Source organism: Pleurodeles waltl, chromosome 11 (assembly GCF_031143425.1).
Source record: "Pleurodeles waltl isolate 20211129_DDA chromosome 11, aPleWal1.hap1.20221129, whole genome shotgun sequence".
Taxonomy (NCBI): Eukaryota; Metazoa; Chordata; class Amphibia; order Caudata; family Salamandridae; genus Pleurodeles; species Pleurodeles waltl.
Genome location: NC_090450.1, coordinates 854,972,111 through 854,989,449, shown reverse-complemented (window position 1 = coordinate 854,989,449; position 17,339 = coordinate 854,972,111). Strand labels below are relative to the sequence as shown.

Here is a 17,339-nt window from a genome sequence, read left to right as displayed (position 1 = left end):
TTTCAGGGGGGCACAGGCCATGGCACCTAACTGCTTCACAGCAGACATTGGCACATCAACTGACTTATGAGTTCACATACAGTTTCTGTAAAGCTAAAATAGCATATTAATCTTAGTATATGTTTGAATATGACCTTCTGCTCACCGTTTTTCACCCTAGAGTTCAACCACTGAGGATGAATAGGAGATGTAGACATCCCCCGTGTACAGACACCTAGTGGACCTGGTGGCAATGGAGGACGGGCGCATTGTCCTAACCTACAGACTTGATAGGGACACAATCCAAGAACTGTGTGCCCAATTGGAGCCAGACCTGATTTCAGCTATCCACCACCCAGCAGGTATCCCCCCTCTAGTGCAGGTCCTGTCAGAGCTCCATTTCCTGGCAAGTGATTCCTTCCAAGCAACAGTGGCCATGGCATTAGGGATGTCACAGCATATGTTCTCAAATGTGCTGACCAGAGTGTTGTCTGCCCTGATGAAACACATGCGCAGCTACATCGTTTTCTCCCAGGTGGAGGATTTGGCCACAGTGAAGGCTGACTTCTATGCACTGGGACATATCCCCAACATCATTGGTGCCATTGATGGTACACATAATGCATTTGTCCCCTCCCCGGAGAAATGAACAGGTGTTGAGAAAAAGAAAAAGCTTTCACTCTCTGAATGTGCAGATGGGGTGTTTGGCGGACCAGTACATCTCCCATGTCAATGCAAAGTATCCTGGCTCTGTGCATGATGCCTTTATCTTGAGGAATAGCAGCATCCCATATGTGATGTCTCAACTCCAGAGGCACCGGGTGTGTCTAATAGGTGAGCCCATGGTCCCCACCCAGTTGATGTAGGTATATGGGTGTGGGTTTGTCCCTAAGGGTGAGTGTGTGGCTAACAGGTAACCCTCGATATTTACAGGTGAGTCTGGTTACTCTAACCTCTCATGGCTACTGACCCCAGTGAGGAATACCAGGACAAGGGCAGAGGATTGTTACAATGAGGCACATGAGTGAACATGAAGGATCATTGAGCGCACCTCTGGCCTCCTGAAGGCCAAATTCTGGTGCCTCCATCTGACAGGTGGATCCCTGTACTACTCACCCAAGAAGGTGTGCCAGATCATCGTTGCATGTTGCATGTTGCATGTTGCACTACCTTGCTTTGAGACGCCAGGTGCCTTTTCTGCAGGAGGATGAGCCGGGGGTTTGTCGTGTGGCAGCGGTGGAGCCTGTTGACAGCGACAAAGAGGAAGCAGAGGAAGAGGATGTGGACAACAGAACTACACTAATTCAACAGTACTTCCAGTGACACACAGGTTAGACACTGTAACTTCACCTTCCATTGCAGTTTTGTGATGCACTTTGACCATGGCAGCCTTATTTCCCTATTTCTATGGCCAATTACTGTACCCTTTGGCATCTCTATTTTCAGATATCTGTGCCCCACTCTGGCTCCTGGTGTGTTTACTGCTGCCCACTACAGGTCATACCTATGTAAACATTAAAGTACATTTGACTTGCAATGTTTACAGCTTATTAAACTAATTCAAACAATTGACAGACTTCACACTTTTAATAGTTCCAAGGGTGTTTATTTCAGTGCTGAAAAGTAAATGGGGATGTGCAATGGGCTGGTTTGATGATGGAGGAAAGTCCAGGATAGAGTTCAGTCTATTTGGATCACAGGTGCATTGTCCAAGGGGGCATAGGAAGTGAAGCAATGCTAGTTCAGGGTGGACAGGGTGACAGAGTGGGACACAAGGGTGTCTTTCAGGGGAGTCTTATTTCCTGGCAGGAGTTGTGGCAATGTTCTCTGGCTTCTGCCTGGATCGCAGGGACCGTTTGCGGGGTGGTTCTCCTTCTGCAGGGGTGCTGGTGGCCTGTTGTTCCTGTGGCGGGGCCTCCTGTCCATTAGCGTCAGTGGAGGTGGAAGGCTGGGTCTCCTGCAGCTTGGCCAGGATCTGGCCCATGGTCTCCTGGGAATGGTGGTATGGTCCCAGGATGTTGGTGAGTGCCTAGTGGAGAGTCGGTTCCCTGGGCCTGTCCTCCCCCTGTCGCACAGCAGTCCTCCCAGCTTCCCTGTTGTCCTGTGCCTCTGTCACCTGAACCGTGTGCCCACTGCCACTGACCCCTGATCGTCCTGTGTTTGTGGGGTTGCCTGGGCCCCTGTAGTGGTGGACACACAACTGATTGATGTGTCCTGAGGACAGAGGGATGGGCCCGCTGGGTGGGTGCTGTGGTGGTGTTTCCTGAGGGGGGGAGGCTCTGTGGTGGGTTGGGAATGTGCCTGGGTAACCGACTGTCCAGAGGTCCCTAGTGGACCAGGTTGGTCATCGTGATCCAGGCGTACAGAGCTGCTGTCATCACTGTGGGCCTCTTCTGGGTAGGGACTGGATGTGGCTGGCACCTCCTCTCCGGTGACGTTGAGTGGGGGTCCTGTGGGGATGTAAATGCAGTGATATTGTTTCTGCATGTGCCATCTTGTGCATGGGTATGTTTCCCTCTATGGTTGTTATTACCAAGGCAGCTTTGGGTTGTGTGAGTTGTGATTTGGTTGACTAAGTGATTGTCACTTGTGTGCATTCTGTGGTGATGGGTGTCCATGCAGGTCTGTGATGGGGGTCCATGCAGGTCTGTGATGGGGATCCATGCATTGGTGTTGCATGCAGGGCTTGGTATTGGGATTGGTGGGCTGTGATGGTGTGGTATATGTGAAGTGGTGGGGTGATGGGGGTGAGGGTAAGGGTAGGTGTTTGTGATGGCATGCAGGTAGGGTGGGGGATATAGTAGTAAAGATTCGACTTAGACTTACCAGAGTCCAGTCCTCTTCCTACTCCTACCAGGCCCCCAGGATGCATGATCGCCAAGACTTGCTCCTCCCATGTTGTTAGCTGTGGGGGAGGAGATGGGGGTCCACTGCCAGTCCTCTGTACAGCTTTCTGGTGTCTTGCAACCACTGAACGCACCTTCCCCCGTAGATCGTTCCACCTCTTCCTGATGTCATCCCTTGTTCTGGGGTGCTGTCCCAGGGCATTGACCCTGTCCACGACTCTCCGCCATAGCTCCATCTTCCCAGCAGTGGACGTCTGCTTCACCTGTGATCCAAAGAGCTGTGGCTCTACCCGGATGATTTCCTCCACCATGACCCTTAGCTCCTCCTCCGAGAACCTGGGGTGTCTTTGTGGTGCCATGGGTGTAGTGTGAGTGGTGTGTGTGAGGGTGTGTGGGGTGATGTGTTGGGGTGTGTGCTGTGAGGAGCGTGGATGGTGTATGGGTGATGGTGTTTTGTGGCTCAGATTCAGTGGGTGCTCCTGGCTTGTCTCTCTCTCACTTGCCAAAGTCTTTGGGTCGTAAAGGGTTGTGGGTAGTGTGTGTGTGTGTTTTACAGTGGTGTGGGTGTGTGGGTGTGTGGGTGTGGTGTGTGTATGTGTGTCAGGTGTGTGTATTATGAATTGTCCAATGTGGTGTTGTTTTGTATGTGTGTGTGTATTTTGAGCGCAGTGGTCTGTACCGCCAATGGTTTACAACAGTTGAATGACCGCCGCAGTGATTCGTGGGTCATGATGCTGTGGGCGTATTGCTGTTGGTGTAACGGTGTAGGTTTTAGTACCGCCAGCTTATCCCTGACCTTTGGTGTGGCGGACTTGTGTGTGTATGTCTGTATAGTGGTGGATTTCTAAGTGTGGGTCATAATACCCGTAGCGGTATACGCCCATGGTCGCGGTATGTTGGCGGCAGTCAGCATGACGGTAAGCGGCACTTACCGCCAATGTCTTAATGAGGGCCTTAGTTTGGAAACAATTCTTAAGTCACAGACAGCATTCTTGGTCATAGTCAGAAAATCGTCACTGCTGGAAGCCGTACAGGAACGTTTAGAAATTGTAGGCGTTTGCACTCCGAAAGAAAAATCGGGTTATCTTTTTCACTCAACCATAGTATGGGTTGTAGGGTAGAACTGCAAATGGTTAAACATTGTTTCGTTATGAGAACTTGAGGTTTGTTTTACCATTTGTTGTTGTAAATTCAATAAATATTCATCTCTCATATCTTTCTATGCAGTGTCACAGCTGAAATGTGCTTTGCTATAGAGAATCGCCTCTTCAAGGTTTTTACTGCAAATACCCCTAAGTCCTATACAGTCAACATGTTAAAAATAAAAAAAGCCATACTTAATAGTATTCTATAAAATGAACATGAATGAAAAAATATGCATTGTAAAAATTATCACAAAGTAAATATTTATTATTAACAATACATCTTAAAGCTTCCTTAAATCAATGTTAATATCATAATGTTACTTCATATTTAGAGAGTAGGTGGCAAATTCACCTGTAAAGCCAGATCGTCATATTATTGTGGTACCAAATTTTAAAAGAATAAGAACTTCTTATCTTCCATATTATGAAATTTTACAATTTCTCATCATCCCAAAAAGTTAGTTGAGTTTAATTTTAAATCTGTACTCACCTCAAAGAAACAGTTTTATTACGTTGCTATTTTGATTCACAAATTGATGAAAGCAGAGATAGTGCTCATTTCTGATTCTCACTTAAAAAGATAAGGACACTCATTAACACCATCCTAATAGTAAATATAAGCCATTATCTAAAGTGTATAACACAGATGAAAGGGTATGAATTTCAACTTGATTGGTTGTCTCATTTTACTCAAACTATTGCATAGTTACATTTTCAGCTATCAGTCAATGTTAAAAAAGCATAACTCCTACGGAACTTCATCTATATCTTTCTATTTGTAATCTCCCACAATCTATTCTACTTAAGACTTCAGTAGAGAGATAAAAGCAAAAGCAAATAAGGTTTCCTGGATAAAGTCCTCAACTTAGGAAAGATCAAGGACGGCATAAGCTCACTCCAGAGCCCTGGCACGCCCCTGCCCCAGCACTCTTTAGACAAAGGAGCAGTCCCTCACCCCTATTCCCAACACCTTTATCAGTACAGCCACCTTCCTAGATCCATGGAACCATGTAAACACACAGCTGTCAATGCCATCTAACGAAACCTCTGGCTGACCAGACCAAACTCAATATTCCTCCTTCTCGTTCCCTACCTAGCCAAAGTCCTAGAAATAGCCATGAACAAGCACCTCTATGACCACCTCACCAAACACCAGCTTCTTGACACTACACAATCAGGATTCAGAACCAACCACGAAAACCACACTGATAGCTGCAATGGATGACATCCGGATGATCATCAGCAGGAGGGAACTGCAGCTCTTATCTTTCTAGACCTTTCAGCAGCTTTTGACACCATCTCTCACTCCATCCTAACAACTTCACGAAGCAGGCATCCAAGGTACTAGGCTAACGAAACACCCTGTATGCAGGGATTACCAACCATATCTCAAAAAGACTGCTGACCTTCCAAAATGCAGCAGCCAGACTAGTTCTCAACCAGCCATGCTGAGCCAACATCACATCATACCACAGGGAACTCCACTGGCTACAGATACACAACCCTGCACAGTTTAAACTCTTAACTCATACCTACAAAGCTCTCCAAAACACTGGCCCAGCCTACTTGAGTAGCTGCATTCACTTCCACCAACCTTCCAGACACCTCTGCTCTGCCAATCTCTCACTAGCACACACTACACACGAACACAAGTGCCCTTCTCCTACCTCGCCCCTAAAGCGTGGTTGACCTCCCACAGCACATCAGAGCTGTCTTCTCTCTTCTTGACTTTTGCAATAAGTTGAAGACCTCGTTTTTCGAGTAAGCCCCAAGGGACAGCCTCACACACCTGCTAGAGAGCAGCTAAATACTCTCACAGGTGAATAGCACAATACAAAAACACATATAGCATAGCAGACATGTAATATACTCCTCAGTGATCACCATGAATATGAAAAATATTGAAATAAAGATGATATGGCTAGTGTACATTGAGATATAATATACTTGTCACAGATCTTACTCAAATGGTAAAATCTAAACGAATGAGAACTGGAGTCACAGACCAAATGGTGGGGAACTTTAACCTTTTAGGTAGACTTGCATTTCACAGTCTCTGTTAAATCCTCTTTCAAAAGTGTTCAATTTCACAATCCAAATATTTTCTTTTTAGACAAAATAAAATTCAAGATATAAAAAATTGGAGGGCCAGTCAAATTCATTTTGTCCTTGTCCTGAAAATCCATAAGTCCAAGTATAAGTTGTGCAGTATTATTTATATTTTTATTTTGATTGAAAACAAAAAACTTGTTCCAACCTTTTAGCAGCTAACACATGTTTAGTCCTGATGAACCTGGCCCTTTCTACAGGGTCATTCCTCAAACTTTTTGCCTACTCCTTCCTAATATTTTTGACCCTTTTTTGCTGACGTTATGACTCTGGTCACTTTGTCAATGCTAATCAGCGCTAAAGTGCATGTGCTCTCCCTCGTAACCTTGGTATGATTGGCTCACACCTGATTGGCACATTTAATTTACCTGAAAGCCCCTTCTACAGTGGTATCCCTATACCCAGGGTCTGTAAATTAAATGCTACCAGTGGGCCAGCAGGGCAGATTGAGTCACCCACAGAATTAGACTTTCAAACCTGTCTCAGGCCTGCTAGCACAGGGCCTGTGTGTGCAGTTTACTGCCACAGGTACCTGCCATCCAAATTTACTTGCCAGGCCCAGAACTCCCCTTTTTACTACATGTAAGTCACCCTAAGGTAGTCCCTAGCTAGCCCTATGGGCAGGGTGCTATGTATGTAGAAGTAAGTCATGTGCCTAGTAGCGTGGCCTGTCCTGTTAGTGACAAACAGCCTATTTGGTTTCTCACTGCTGAGTGCTGCCTTCTCATAGGATTTCAATAGAAATGCCCAGCCCTATGTCTAGGGGGTATTGTCTGATTTACGAGGGGTAGCATAGGCATGTTTGGTATGGTTGTAATGGTAGTGAGAAATGCTGCTTACTGGTGTAGGCGGATTTTTTATTATCATTATAGAAACGCCACTTCTAGAAAGTGAGCATTTCTCTGTGCTTATTACTGTGGTGTTTTGCAGCTTGACTCCAGTCCACGTCTGGGCAGAGTGAAAGCTGGGCTTTGTGCATACTTTTCAGACAGCCTGAACACAGGGAGGGTGGAGGTGTCACAGAGATGCATCTACATTTTGAATGGTTTCCCTGGGATGAGAGAAGGGGAGGTGGGGCACACTTTCATCTGTAAAGGCTGTGCCCTGTCCTCACACAAAGGGCTCGTTTACCCCCAAATGAGATCTGGAGCCTGTGCTGGAAGAGAAAGGGGACACTCCTAGAACCAGTTGTTACTGGTTGAAACCTCCTCTCCTTCTCATTGAAAATGTGTTTGAAAAACTGAGTATAAGTACAGGGGATTTTTCCCCATTTTTGAGCACTTTTGGAACTGGGACGAAACCACTGCCAGAGAGGCTACTGGGCGGCGCAAAGGACTCATTTGGACTGCCCTTCTTTGTGTTTCCCTGCTGCCTGGCTTCTACCAGGGAGCACAAAGGACTCATGGAATGGCTTTCTTGCAGTAGTGTGGGAGGAGCGCTTCACTGGAGTTGCTTTGTCCATTAGAGTGGTCTCTGTGTCCACCAAAGGAGATCACCGGCATGACTCGGGCAAAGTGGGCGGATGAAGCGTGTCCGAAACGCGCTGTACTGGGGACCCCTGGGGCACGGCAGTGTGAGGATAGAGGCAAGCGTGCTCCCCCTGGTACGCCAGTTGTGAGGCGCTGGGAAGAGTACCCCAGGGCACAAGCCAGCTCCTGTTATCGTAGGATCACCGCTGGGGCCCAGGAGAGGACAGGCCAGAAGCCGTAGCAGTGCGGCGGCAACAAGATTCCACCCATGAGCCTCCTGCTTGCTGGAGGACTGGAAAGCGGATCTCCCGAAACTGATAGCGAGGACCTAAGCCAGTAGGCTCCCCCGTCATCCCCCCTTTGGATTCTTTTTTGTTGATTGTGGATCCTGGGCTGGGTAGCAACCTTGACTGACGTCCCCCCACCCCTTCTGGGCCCCCCATTGCCTGGCGATTGTGGCAGTGCCTTAGACCTCCCCAGAGGTCCCCAGTTCCTGTTGGGGCCCCACTACTCAATCCTCTATGTGCAGCCCGGGGGGGCGACCCTCTGCGGAGGTGCCCAGTCCTGCCAACCATCAACCCCCCCATCCCCTAGGAGCAAGGAACAGAGCAGGTAGTGGCACGGACATCCAGCCCCCTCTTGTTTTGCAAGTCTTCACAGAGGTCACAGACAGGAGGTCTAGCCTTCTTCTGTTCTTCCTCAGGTCCAGAAAGTGTTCTGATGAGCTTTGGGTGAGGTTCCACCTTTGTAAGTTTCACTTGTCAATTGGCTGGGGTGTCTCCGAGACACTCCCTAACCAAATGAGAAAAAAGTTCCCAGTGGAAACCCTTACTACTTTTGCAGCACATCCAGTTTGTCTTACAGCAAACTATCCCACACTTCACTGTTCCGAGGCAAATCCAAAATATTAGGTCCCTTGTGCCTTTGGAGGCTTCAGATGTGCCACCTAGGGGTGTGTTTACAGAAATGAGCAGCCCCTCCCCCACAATAATACCAAACTGGCTTTGGGATTAGCTCCACTCCCCCTGGTATAGAGCCAAACTAGCTACAAATGGCCCAGTGAACACAGGTTTCTCTTTCCTATGTCTCCTTTTACACTTAACTATCAATGGGAATGCCTCATCCTGGCCCCTTTTAAGCCAATGTTCTTGGACTCTTGCCAGCTGTCCTTCCTGAGCTGATAGGAGTCACCTACCTCACTCCCAGGTTTTTCTGTGAAAAGACCTAAACCATTGTTTATGTTTTGCAAACAGTTTTCACATCTCATTTAGCAGAAGCACTAACGGGTCAGCTGCTAGTAAGCTCATGCTAATTAGTCTACTGGAAGTTCAGGAAAACAAAGTCTAACTTTTTAAAAGATACTGTTGTGCAGACAGTGAGCATTGCGAGGGTGCTGGTGCCCCCTGCGGGCGTCAGCATTGTCATCGGCTTAATTTTGAGCCGGTGACAATGCTGCCGCCACTTTCCCATTTGACTCGGGCAGAAACCTTGGTTTCCACTTGTCAGTCCAGGGGGAAAGCTGTAATGGGCCCAGTGGGGAGGTAGCGAATATGGCAGCAGCCTCCCCATCGGAAGTCCGGCGGACGGGTCATCCCATCTGTCTAATTTAAAATCAAGCCCTAAGACTATTTTTCACAGATAGCATCCTTCATTTATCAATTTTACACATATTATTTTCATATATTTCTGTGTTGTTAATGGTCAAAACAGTTACATTTGTTTTTCCTTCATTCTCATTCCATGCAATCTTAAGAATAAATTCATGTAAAATTGACAATACAAAATTCTATCTTGTTTTATTGTTGGATTTTGTATTTTCATCTTTGACTGGTTGCTATGAATAAAGCATTTCTGTGGAGCTCATTGGCTAAAACATATGACTTCTTTAATCATTCAATATGTCTTAGGGGCTGATTACGAGTTTGGCGGTTGTAAAAACCCGACCGCCAAACTCAAGAGGAGACCCCACCGGCCCCATTATGAGTTTTCCACTCTGCTGATCAGCAGAAACTAAGGTTTCCACCTGTAAGCTTAATGAAAAAAGTGCAGTGGCATTGGACTCGGCTCCATATGGATAAACATACGGTTAAACTGCCATGAAAAGGCTGGCGCAGAACATGGTTGTAATCAGTACGGCGGTGCTAACTTCAGCACCGTCGTGGCTGATTACAACCATGGCCACCTTCTTCCAATCGGGATCAAAGATCCTGGTAGAAATGGCAGTCTTTTGGTGGTCCGACCGCCAGGGTTGTAACGTGACGCTCTGACAGCCGCAGCCGTGGAGTTCTGACTGCCACTGCAAGTCTGTCAGTTTATGTGACCGCCAAACTCATAGTAGGGCCCTTAGTCTGTGTCGTGGCTACTTGAAGCTTTGACAATGCAGCTAGTTTAATGTGCCCCTTTACTTAGTGTGACAAAGTTTTGAAATTCACAAAAGATGAGAAATTATCTATGAAAATAAAATTATCCATTATTTTCTCATATAAGCACTGTATTTGTCCATGCATGTCACTTTACAAATTTACACTATTACATTTCATGACACATTTATGATTTGACAATTAACATCCCAATTAAGTATTAACAACACAAATCTAGTAATATTATTCTTGTTACATTAACTGTTTCATATAACTAACAGTTTCAAATGTAAGGGGTAGATGCCCTATTTATTGGTCTCAAAAACTAGCTATAACTTGTGACTAGTATTTTCACAACCAGTAAATAATTGTCAAAACACACCTCTGTACTAATAGATTGGTTCTGAAAATTCCTATTTGAAGTATGTCATAATCATCTACTTCATGAACATCAATGAGGAAGGCAACAAATTGCTGCTTGCTCCAAATGAAGGCCACCACATAGAGGGTGGTCTACTACAGTCAGCATACCCTCACATCTGTGATTACTTTTTCAGATAGAGTAAACAATTTAAAAAATATGGTAAATTTTCCAAAAAGGAAATGTGGCTGAGTTTCAAAAATGTTTTTTTGGTTTTTTTTTTAAGTTCGATTGCAGTCAGTAGCCAACTTTTCTTTGCCAATTCCTTACCACCCCAACATTGAAGTCTGTCATTTTTCCTGTTTTGTTACCGGATTTCAGTAAACTTTTATAAATATTTTGTTTGAATGTTGACAGTGGTCCCTGAAAACATTGCGTACTCTCCAACAAACATGTTTTTAACATTCACAGAGGGGAAAGGCTCTAAAAGGGGCACCTTCACCCATGCAAGTGGGTTGCCATCCCTACTCAGAAGTTAATAATTTGTCAATGTTTTGCAGCCGGATTTCAGTTGTAAAACATTGACACAGTGCATATCAAATCAGTATTTGGATGAGGCCCTCAAAATCCACCCTTCAAACTACGGATTCAGTATCCATTACTAAACACATTTTTTGATGCAGAAAATGTTTTCTGAACTGCTATATTTATTTAGTACATTACAAAGATGGTGTTACCCTTGATTTACAATTTAGATAGTTTGCAGACCCTAAAATCCTTTGTTTAGATGGTCCCTACTACCATAGAAGTCACTGGAAATCCATTATTTAAGTGTATTGTAAAGACTCCAGTACATGTTTTTGATTTCCGTTATATATCTCGAATAAGTTAAACTCTGATAAGGTAGTTGTTGCAAGATCAGTGACCCATTGAGCTGCAATCATTTTTGGTTGTCCGAATATTATTTTCATATATATTGTCTGGCATAAAACATTTGCCCTACCTATAATTTACAGAAATACTACCAATTGGCAGTAGATTTTTTTGTTATTCACTTCAGTGGTATGATAATAACCCATTTTCCTATAAACCATGAAAGGAATAAACAAAAGTAGAGGAAGAATGAATGAAAGAAAAGTTTTAAAGTATCAAAAGAAGGAAGAGCGAGACAGAAACAAGAAGAGGGAATAGAAAGCAAGAGAAAGTAAAAGAAAGAGTAAAAGAAGTACAGGAAGACACCACAGAAACTGAAAAAGAGGGGAAACATGAAAATAGAAAAATTGGAGAGAAACTGAGAAAAGGAGAAAAGAGGAAGAAAGAAAAAGTAAGAAAATATATAGAAATATTACAGCAAGATATAGAAAGAAGAAACAGGGAGAATCAAAAAGAGTAAGGCCCAGAGAAAGAAGGCAAAGCTGAATAAGCAAGAGAAAGAAGTAGAGAATGAAGATGAGAAAGAAAGGTGTGGAGATAGAGGGAGGCAGGATGAAAGAAAAAAAATTATAGAGTGAGCTAGAAACTTCGGAGAAAGGTGAAAGTAAGGAAGGAAAGAAAAAGTAATTGGAAAAACAATAATGACAGAACAAAAGACAAGAGACTGAGAGAAGGAGAGAAAGAAAGATGATAGAATTCGACAAAGAATACAAGAAAGGAGAGGAAAAACAGAGATATAAAAAGAATGAATGAAAGGAGCAGAATAAAAAAAATTAAAGAACAAGCAGAAACGGTTAAAAAAGGAGGGAAAATGAGAGAAGCAGAGGAGAAATGAGAAATGCTAAAGCAAAGAAAGGCAGCTAAAGAGAAATAAAGATTAGAAAAAAGATTATTAAACAGAATTAAACAGAGAATGACTGCAAGACAGAAATAAATGTAAAAGTAGTGTAGCAAAAAAGGGATAGGAGGAAAACAGAAGGAACAATATGGAGAGAAAGGAAGAAGATGGAAAAAAAAGAAAACAAGAAAAAAGGAGGAGAAGAAAGGAAAGAAGAAAAACGAAATATTGATGAGTGGAGAAAAATAAAGAACAAAAGAATGAATCAAAGAAAGAAAGGCATTTTTAGACTAGGACAGAGTTCATCATCCTGCATTGTCAGCTACCAAGGCCTCTCAAAAATTGGGCATTCTTTTAAAGTGCTACTTGCCAGCAGTTGCATATTCTTAAACCGACAGGCAATTATCATGTGTGAACTACTCCGAGACAGCCTGTGGGCTTTTGTTACCTTGGTACTTTTACCAGCAATTGTTATCCTTATGTAACCACAACTTTATTCTGACAGCATTCCTCAAAATCCACAGACTGTCTTCTTTCAACAAATGATTCATCTCAACACTGATGAAATTCATCCCTAAATTGCTTTGGGGAAGCGTCTATGTAAACTAAAGTGCTGGTCTTGAGCTCAACTGTCAGATGTCCATTGTACAATGAATCGTGACCAAATGATTGAAGTTTGTAAGTCTTTTTTCAGTCTTTACCATAAATTCATAGTTTGTAGTACCTTCAAGATCATATGAGTAGTTATGAAACACATGGGTGACCAATCTTTGGGTGGAGGGCACCTGCACTACTGTGAAAGTCTCTACATTCCACTTTGTAGTGTTGGGGCCCTAGGCCCTCATACTACTGAAATGATGGTGACAAGGACACTTAGTTGGGCTTCGTGGAACTGGCCTCGGGCACGTATGCCCGGCCCTTTTTATTGTCAGGGTCACCTGACTGGTGATGCCTGTGTTGGATGGGTGTGGGGTGTGAGTGTAAAGCCAGCCCTCAGCTGAGTGGCTGGTGGAACACTAGAACGTGTCCAGCAGGACACTACACACTTGGACCCCTTCAGCAACACCCAAATCAAATAGGGAGCCCGAGTGCCTACGGGTCTCAGTGCAATATACAAAAAAGGTCATAGCTGATATGCATATTATTAAAAGAAAGTGCATGCCTCGCTGCATCATTATACACTCCATAACGTATTGTTTAGTGCATCACGCCAAGTGAGAGAATTTACTGTGCCATGTGTGGAAGCATGGGTGTAACTTATAAACCGATGTACAGCAGCACAATACAGTGCAGCAAGAAGTTGAGACAGAGTGCGCGATGATAGTGAGGGGAGGTTGAGGGCTGGCACTTGTCAGGAGGATGGCAAGGGAAAGGATGGCTGCATTGCCAGAATGACGAGCGGTTACGGGGGGGGGGGGGAGTGATGGAAATGCACTGTGTGCTGGGCTGGATGTTAGGATTTAGGGTGTATTTGGAGTTGGTGCAGAGGTGATACTTAAGAGAAGGCAGGGGAGTTGTACCCAAAGAAAAGGATGGAAAGGCTGGTATTTGCATGTCTTCAAGTGTGCAATACTATATAAAGTGCAATTCAGACTATATGTCACTGTCTGTCTGTGCCAGTTCACATATATATATAAAGTTCTTCTGTTAGATGGATATTTAGAAGTAAAAAAAATATGTAAACGTACACAATCTAGATACTAAATAAATTATTTCTTATATATTTCTCTTAGCGGGGTGGGTGGGGACGAATGTACAGCCTTCGAAAACTGAATCCCTTTGCTTAAGCTTAGCTTGTCCACTAACATAGAGAAAACCTGTGTACTGCAGACTGATTTTTTTGTATGTTTGCTCCTCTGAAGCCACACATATTGATTGGGTACCCTATATGCTTTAACCTCTCCGCAATCGTTTGCCAAATCATGACAGAGTGAGTTTCAGAAAACAGCATAATTCCTAGAAAAGTAAACCTGTCTAAACAGGGAATGCAGTAAAAGCAAAAAAAAACGTTATAATGGTTATGAGACTTTAGAAAAAACAACCATACTACCCATCTCTAGGAGGCATCGAAATGCATTAAGGGTTGTTGTATTTCCCAGGAAATCAAAAGTCTCTGTCAATCAATTGATAAAACGTACAGAGCTACAGATTAGTTGTGATTGGATCCCATCGGTACTTATGCATGCAGTAGGCATCATGATTGCAGTTGCTCTGCAGGATGGAGTAGTTACATGAAATATGCATCAAATGCAGTTCTCATATACCAACACATGAAAGGTTTTGTGGTCTTGAAACCAATCGTACATACATTGTGCTTTTATCCTGCCCTATAATCTTTTTTATTCTTTTTATATATTTTATTCAATTTCAAGGTGAAATAACAGTAAAATCTTTTTGTTTTCTAGTTATGTATTGCACTGATCCAGGAGAAGTGGAGCATTCCACCCGGTTGATATCCGACCCAGTACTTCTCGTAGGAACTACAATTCAGTATACATGTAATCCAGGGTTCGTCCTAGAAGGAAGCTCCCTGCTCACTTGTTACAGCAGAGAGACTGGTACCCCGATCTGGACATCAAGGATTCCCCACTGTGTTTGTAAGTTAGTTGTTCTTGCCTCTCATGTTTAACAGTACTGTCTCACGCCTGCTTTATAATAATCGAAGAAAATAGCAAAACTGTATACACGTATGCTAGGTTAGTAAAGCAATATCAAAAAATTAAGGCCTGTTTTAGACTTTGGCCAGTAGGACAATTCCCTTCACAAAGGTGGCGGAGTAGCCTGTCCACTAATTGTTATTCCACCCCCTATTTTTAAAGTCAGGTGGACCGTCAACGGTCCCCCTGTTGGCTCCATCAACAGAAAGCTTACTCCTATGGCCTGTCGGAGTTAGAGCATTGAACAACACGACCTATTTATGGAGGACCTTTTTTCTGTCTGTCACTAGCGTTGACCATGGAATAACTGAAATAATAAACCTAACACATAGGAAAAAACACTCTCGGGTTGTGGGAGCTATTAGTTATTTGTCTTTTAAAAACTACTTTCGTTTTTTTTTCTTTAAACAACATTTTTTGCAGAGCAGCTGTCAAACCTGACAAAGGCCATTTACCAAACGTTTGGAAGCTTCAGAGGAACCACTGTGACTTAAGTTTCTTTGCAGGTCCAGAGATCACTGTTGGGCTGGAGGTGATCTATAAATATGGTTACGTCCGCCATTCTGCCCGACAGAAAGGCGGACGTAATGTCTTCTGACAGCCTGATGGATATAATAAAACCACCATACTGTAATTCAAGCCCTTTAACCTTTGGAATGAGGTTGTTCAGTCTTATTTTAGCACCCAACGTCTGCTGAAAACACTATCAGAAGAAGTTGAGAAGTATTGGTTCATTATATTCCACTTGATAGGATTTGCTAATTGTAAGGAATGCATTACAAGGAAAAGGTCTCAAACCAACAGGGAGGGTGCTGACTCTCACGCTTTGCATGTTTCATAGTCACATGAAAATTAGCTACAGCATATTTGTACAGGAAAGTTTCATTAATGCATTCCACCTAGAAGACTACTGCCTTGGTCTTCAAATCAATTCTGTATTTAACTGAAATCAAAAGTAGTATGGTTACAGTTTGGGAAAAAATGTTGTTTTTACACTGTTGCATTACATAGGCTTTATATTTCGAATTAGTTGGTTTTGGACTGTAGTGTTTCCACGAATTTGGGTGGGTGGCTAGCCAGACTGCACAAGGGAAGAAGTATTACTCCTCTCCGAGGATACAAGGACAGCGCTCTGCCTGCGAGAATGGTATTCCTAGTCTCATATGAAGTACACAAGAAGAGCATGTGAAAGTGGGGCTCCTAGGTAAGGCATAATCACCAAATCAGATCATAGGGGTTTTACAATTGAAACATGCCTGGATGAATGAAAGCAAGCAATTGACCTTACTTATGTTTTAGTGGCTTGGAAGCCCCGCCATAAATTGAGAGGGCTACCATCTCTAAAATCAACACTTCCACATCTCATTTACACTTTTCAGAATTGCAAAGTTACCTACTGAGGCTCGACTGTCAAAAAGTTTTGACCTGAAGCCCATCAGTGAATACATATCAGAAGGTCAGCTCTGTAGCCTCCTCCCCAGCCTCAGTACTCGTAAATAATTGCTCCACACATGGAGCTTGGGCCTACACGTCTTTATTCCTCTGCGTGCAAGCACGAACTCAACAATCTAAACATAAAACTATTCACCGCACCCTAACACTTACATCACAGTTCTACGGAGTCCATCTGGAACAAAAGGGTCATGTCATAGCTAGCTCACAAGACACTACATCTCCCATCTTTTTAAATAAAAAATATAATATTTTACAGATATATATAATACCTAATAGCGGACGCCACTAGGTAGTTATGGTTAGGACCTAGTTTCTGTAGAAAAAGCAGTTGTTTACATGCCTATATCTTAACGAATCTTCGCAATATTTTCCAAAGAAATTTGACAGTCATCTCAGCTGCTTTATGGAAAGTTTTGGGGTGATCTGTCAAGGGGGGCCAAGAAAAAGGCGGGGTAAAAAAAGAAGCATTTCCAGTGTTATTTTCCATGGGGATTTTGAACAGTGATAGAGCCAGAATGACTAAGCAGAATTACACCAAATTTGACAGAAAGGTAAATCATGGGCCAGAAAGTGCCCTTTTTGACATTAGGTGTAAATCCATTCTGTAGTTTTTGAGATATGAAAGAAAATTCAAATGCGTTTATAAATATATTGACGCAAAGGGTATGTGACTCATCCAAATCTCATGCAGAGATCTCATTGGCTGGCAACACTTCAACAAGGAAGTTGGGATTCAGCTTCAGCTGAGTCCCAGAAGAAAACTTAAAAAAAATTAAAAGGGGCCTGGGTAGGGACACTCTGACCACTTAGCTCTGGCGCTTGTGTCCCAGAGGGAACTGCTCCCCTGCTCCCCCCCACGGGCTAAAAGAACGAGTTACTTACCTTCGGTAACGATTTTTCTGGTGGATACATTAGCTACCTGTGGATTCCTCACCTAATGAATACTCCCATGGCACCAGCATTCGACGGAAATCTTCTTACTAGTCTCTGCACGTCGACGAGGACGTCACTCTAGCCCACGCGACGCCGTCTGACGTCATACAGGCAATAAGAGGTCCTCGCCGACGTGCCGATGACAGTACCAACATTTTTTACGTGCATGAGAATAATAATAACCCAATGTAATGAAAGAGCAAAGTAACATCTCTTAATATTGTAAATCACACAACATTGCAATAAAATAGCTG

The 17,339-nt window shown here is 43.6% G+C and overlaps 1 protein-coding gene across 2 annotated transcripts in view; it reads left to right on the top strand.

Moving 5' to 3' along the window:
- The window catches only part of SEZ6L (seizure related 6 homolog like), a 1,547,572-nt gene that overhangs the window by 1,403,155 nt on the left and 127,078 nt on the right, over positions 1-17,339 (top strand). For both annotated transcript variants that reach the window (XM_069214699.1, XM_069214700.1), the window contains exon 12: positions 14,446-14,637. In XM_069214699.1, coding sequence (XP_069070800.1) covers positions 14,446-14,637 — 192 coding nt within the window. The remainder of the gene's footprint in view (positions 1-14,445; positions 14,638-17,339) is intronic.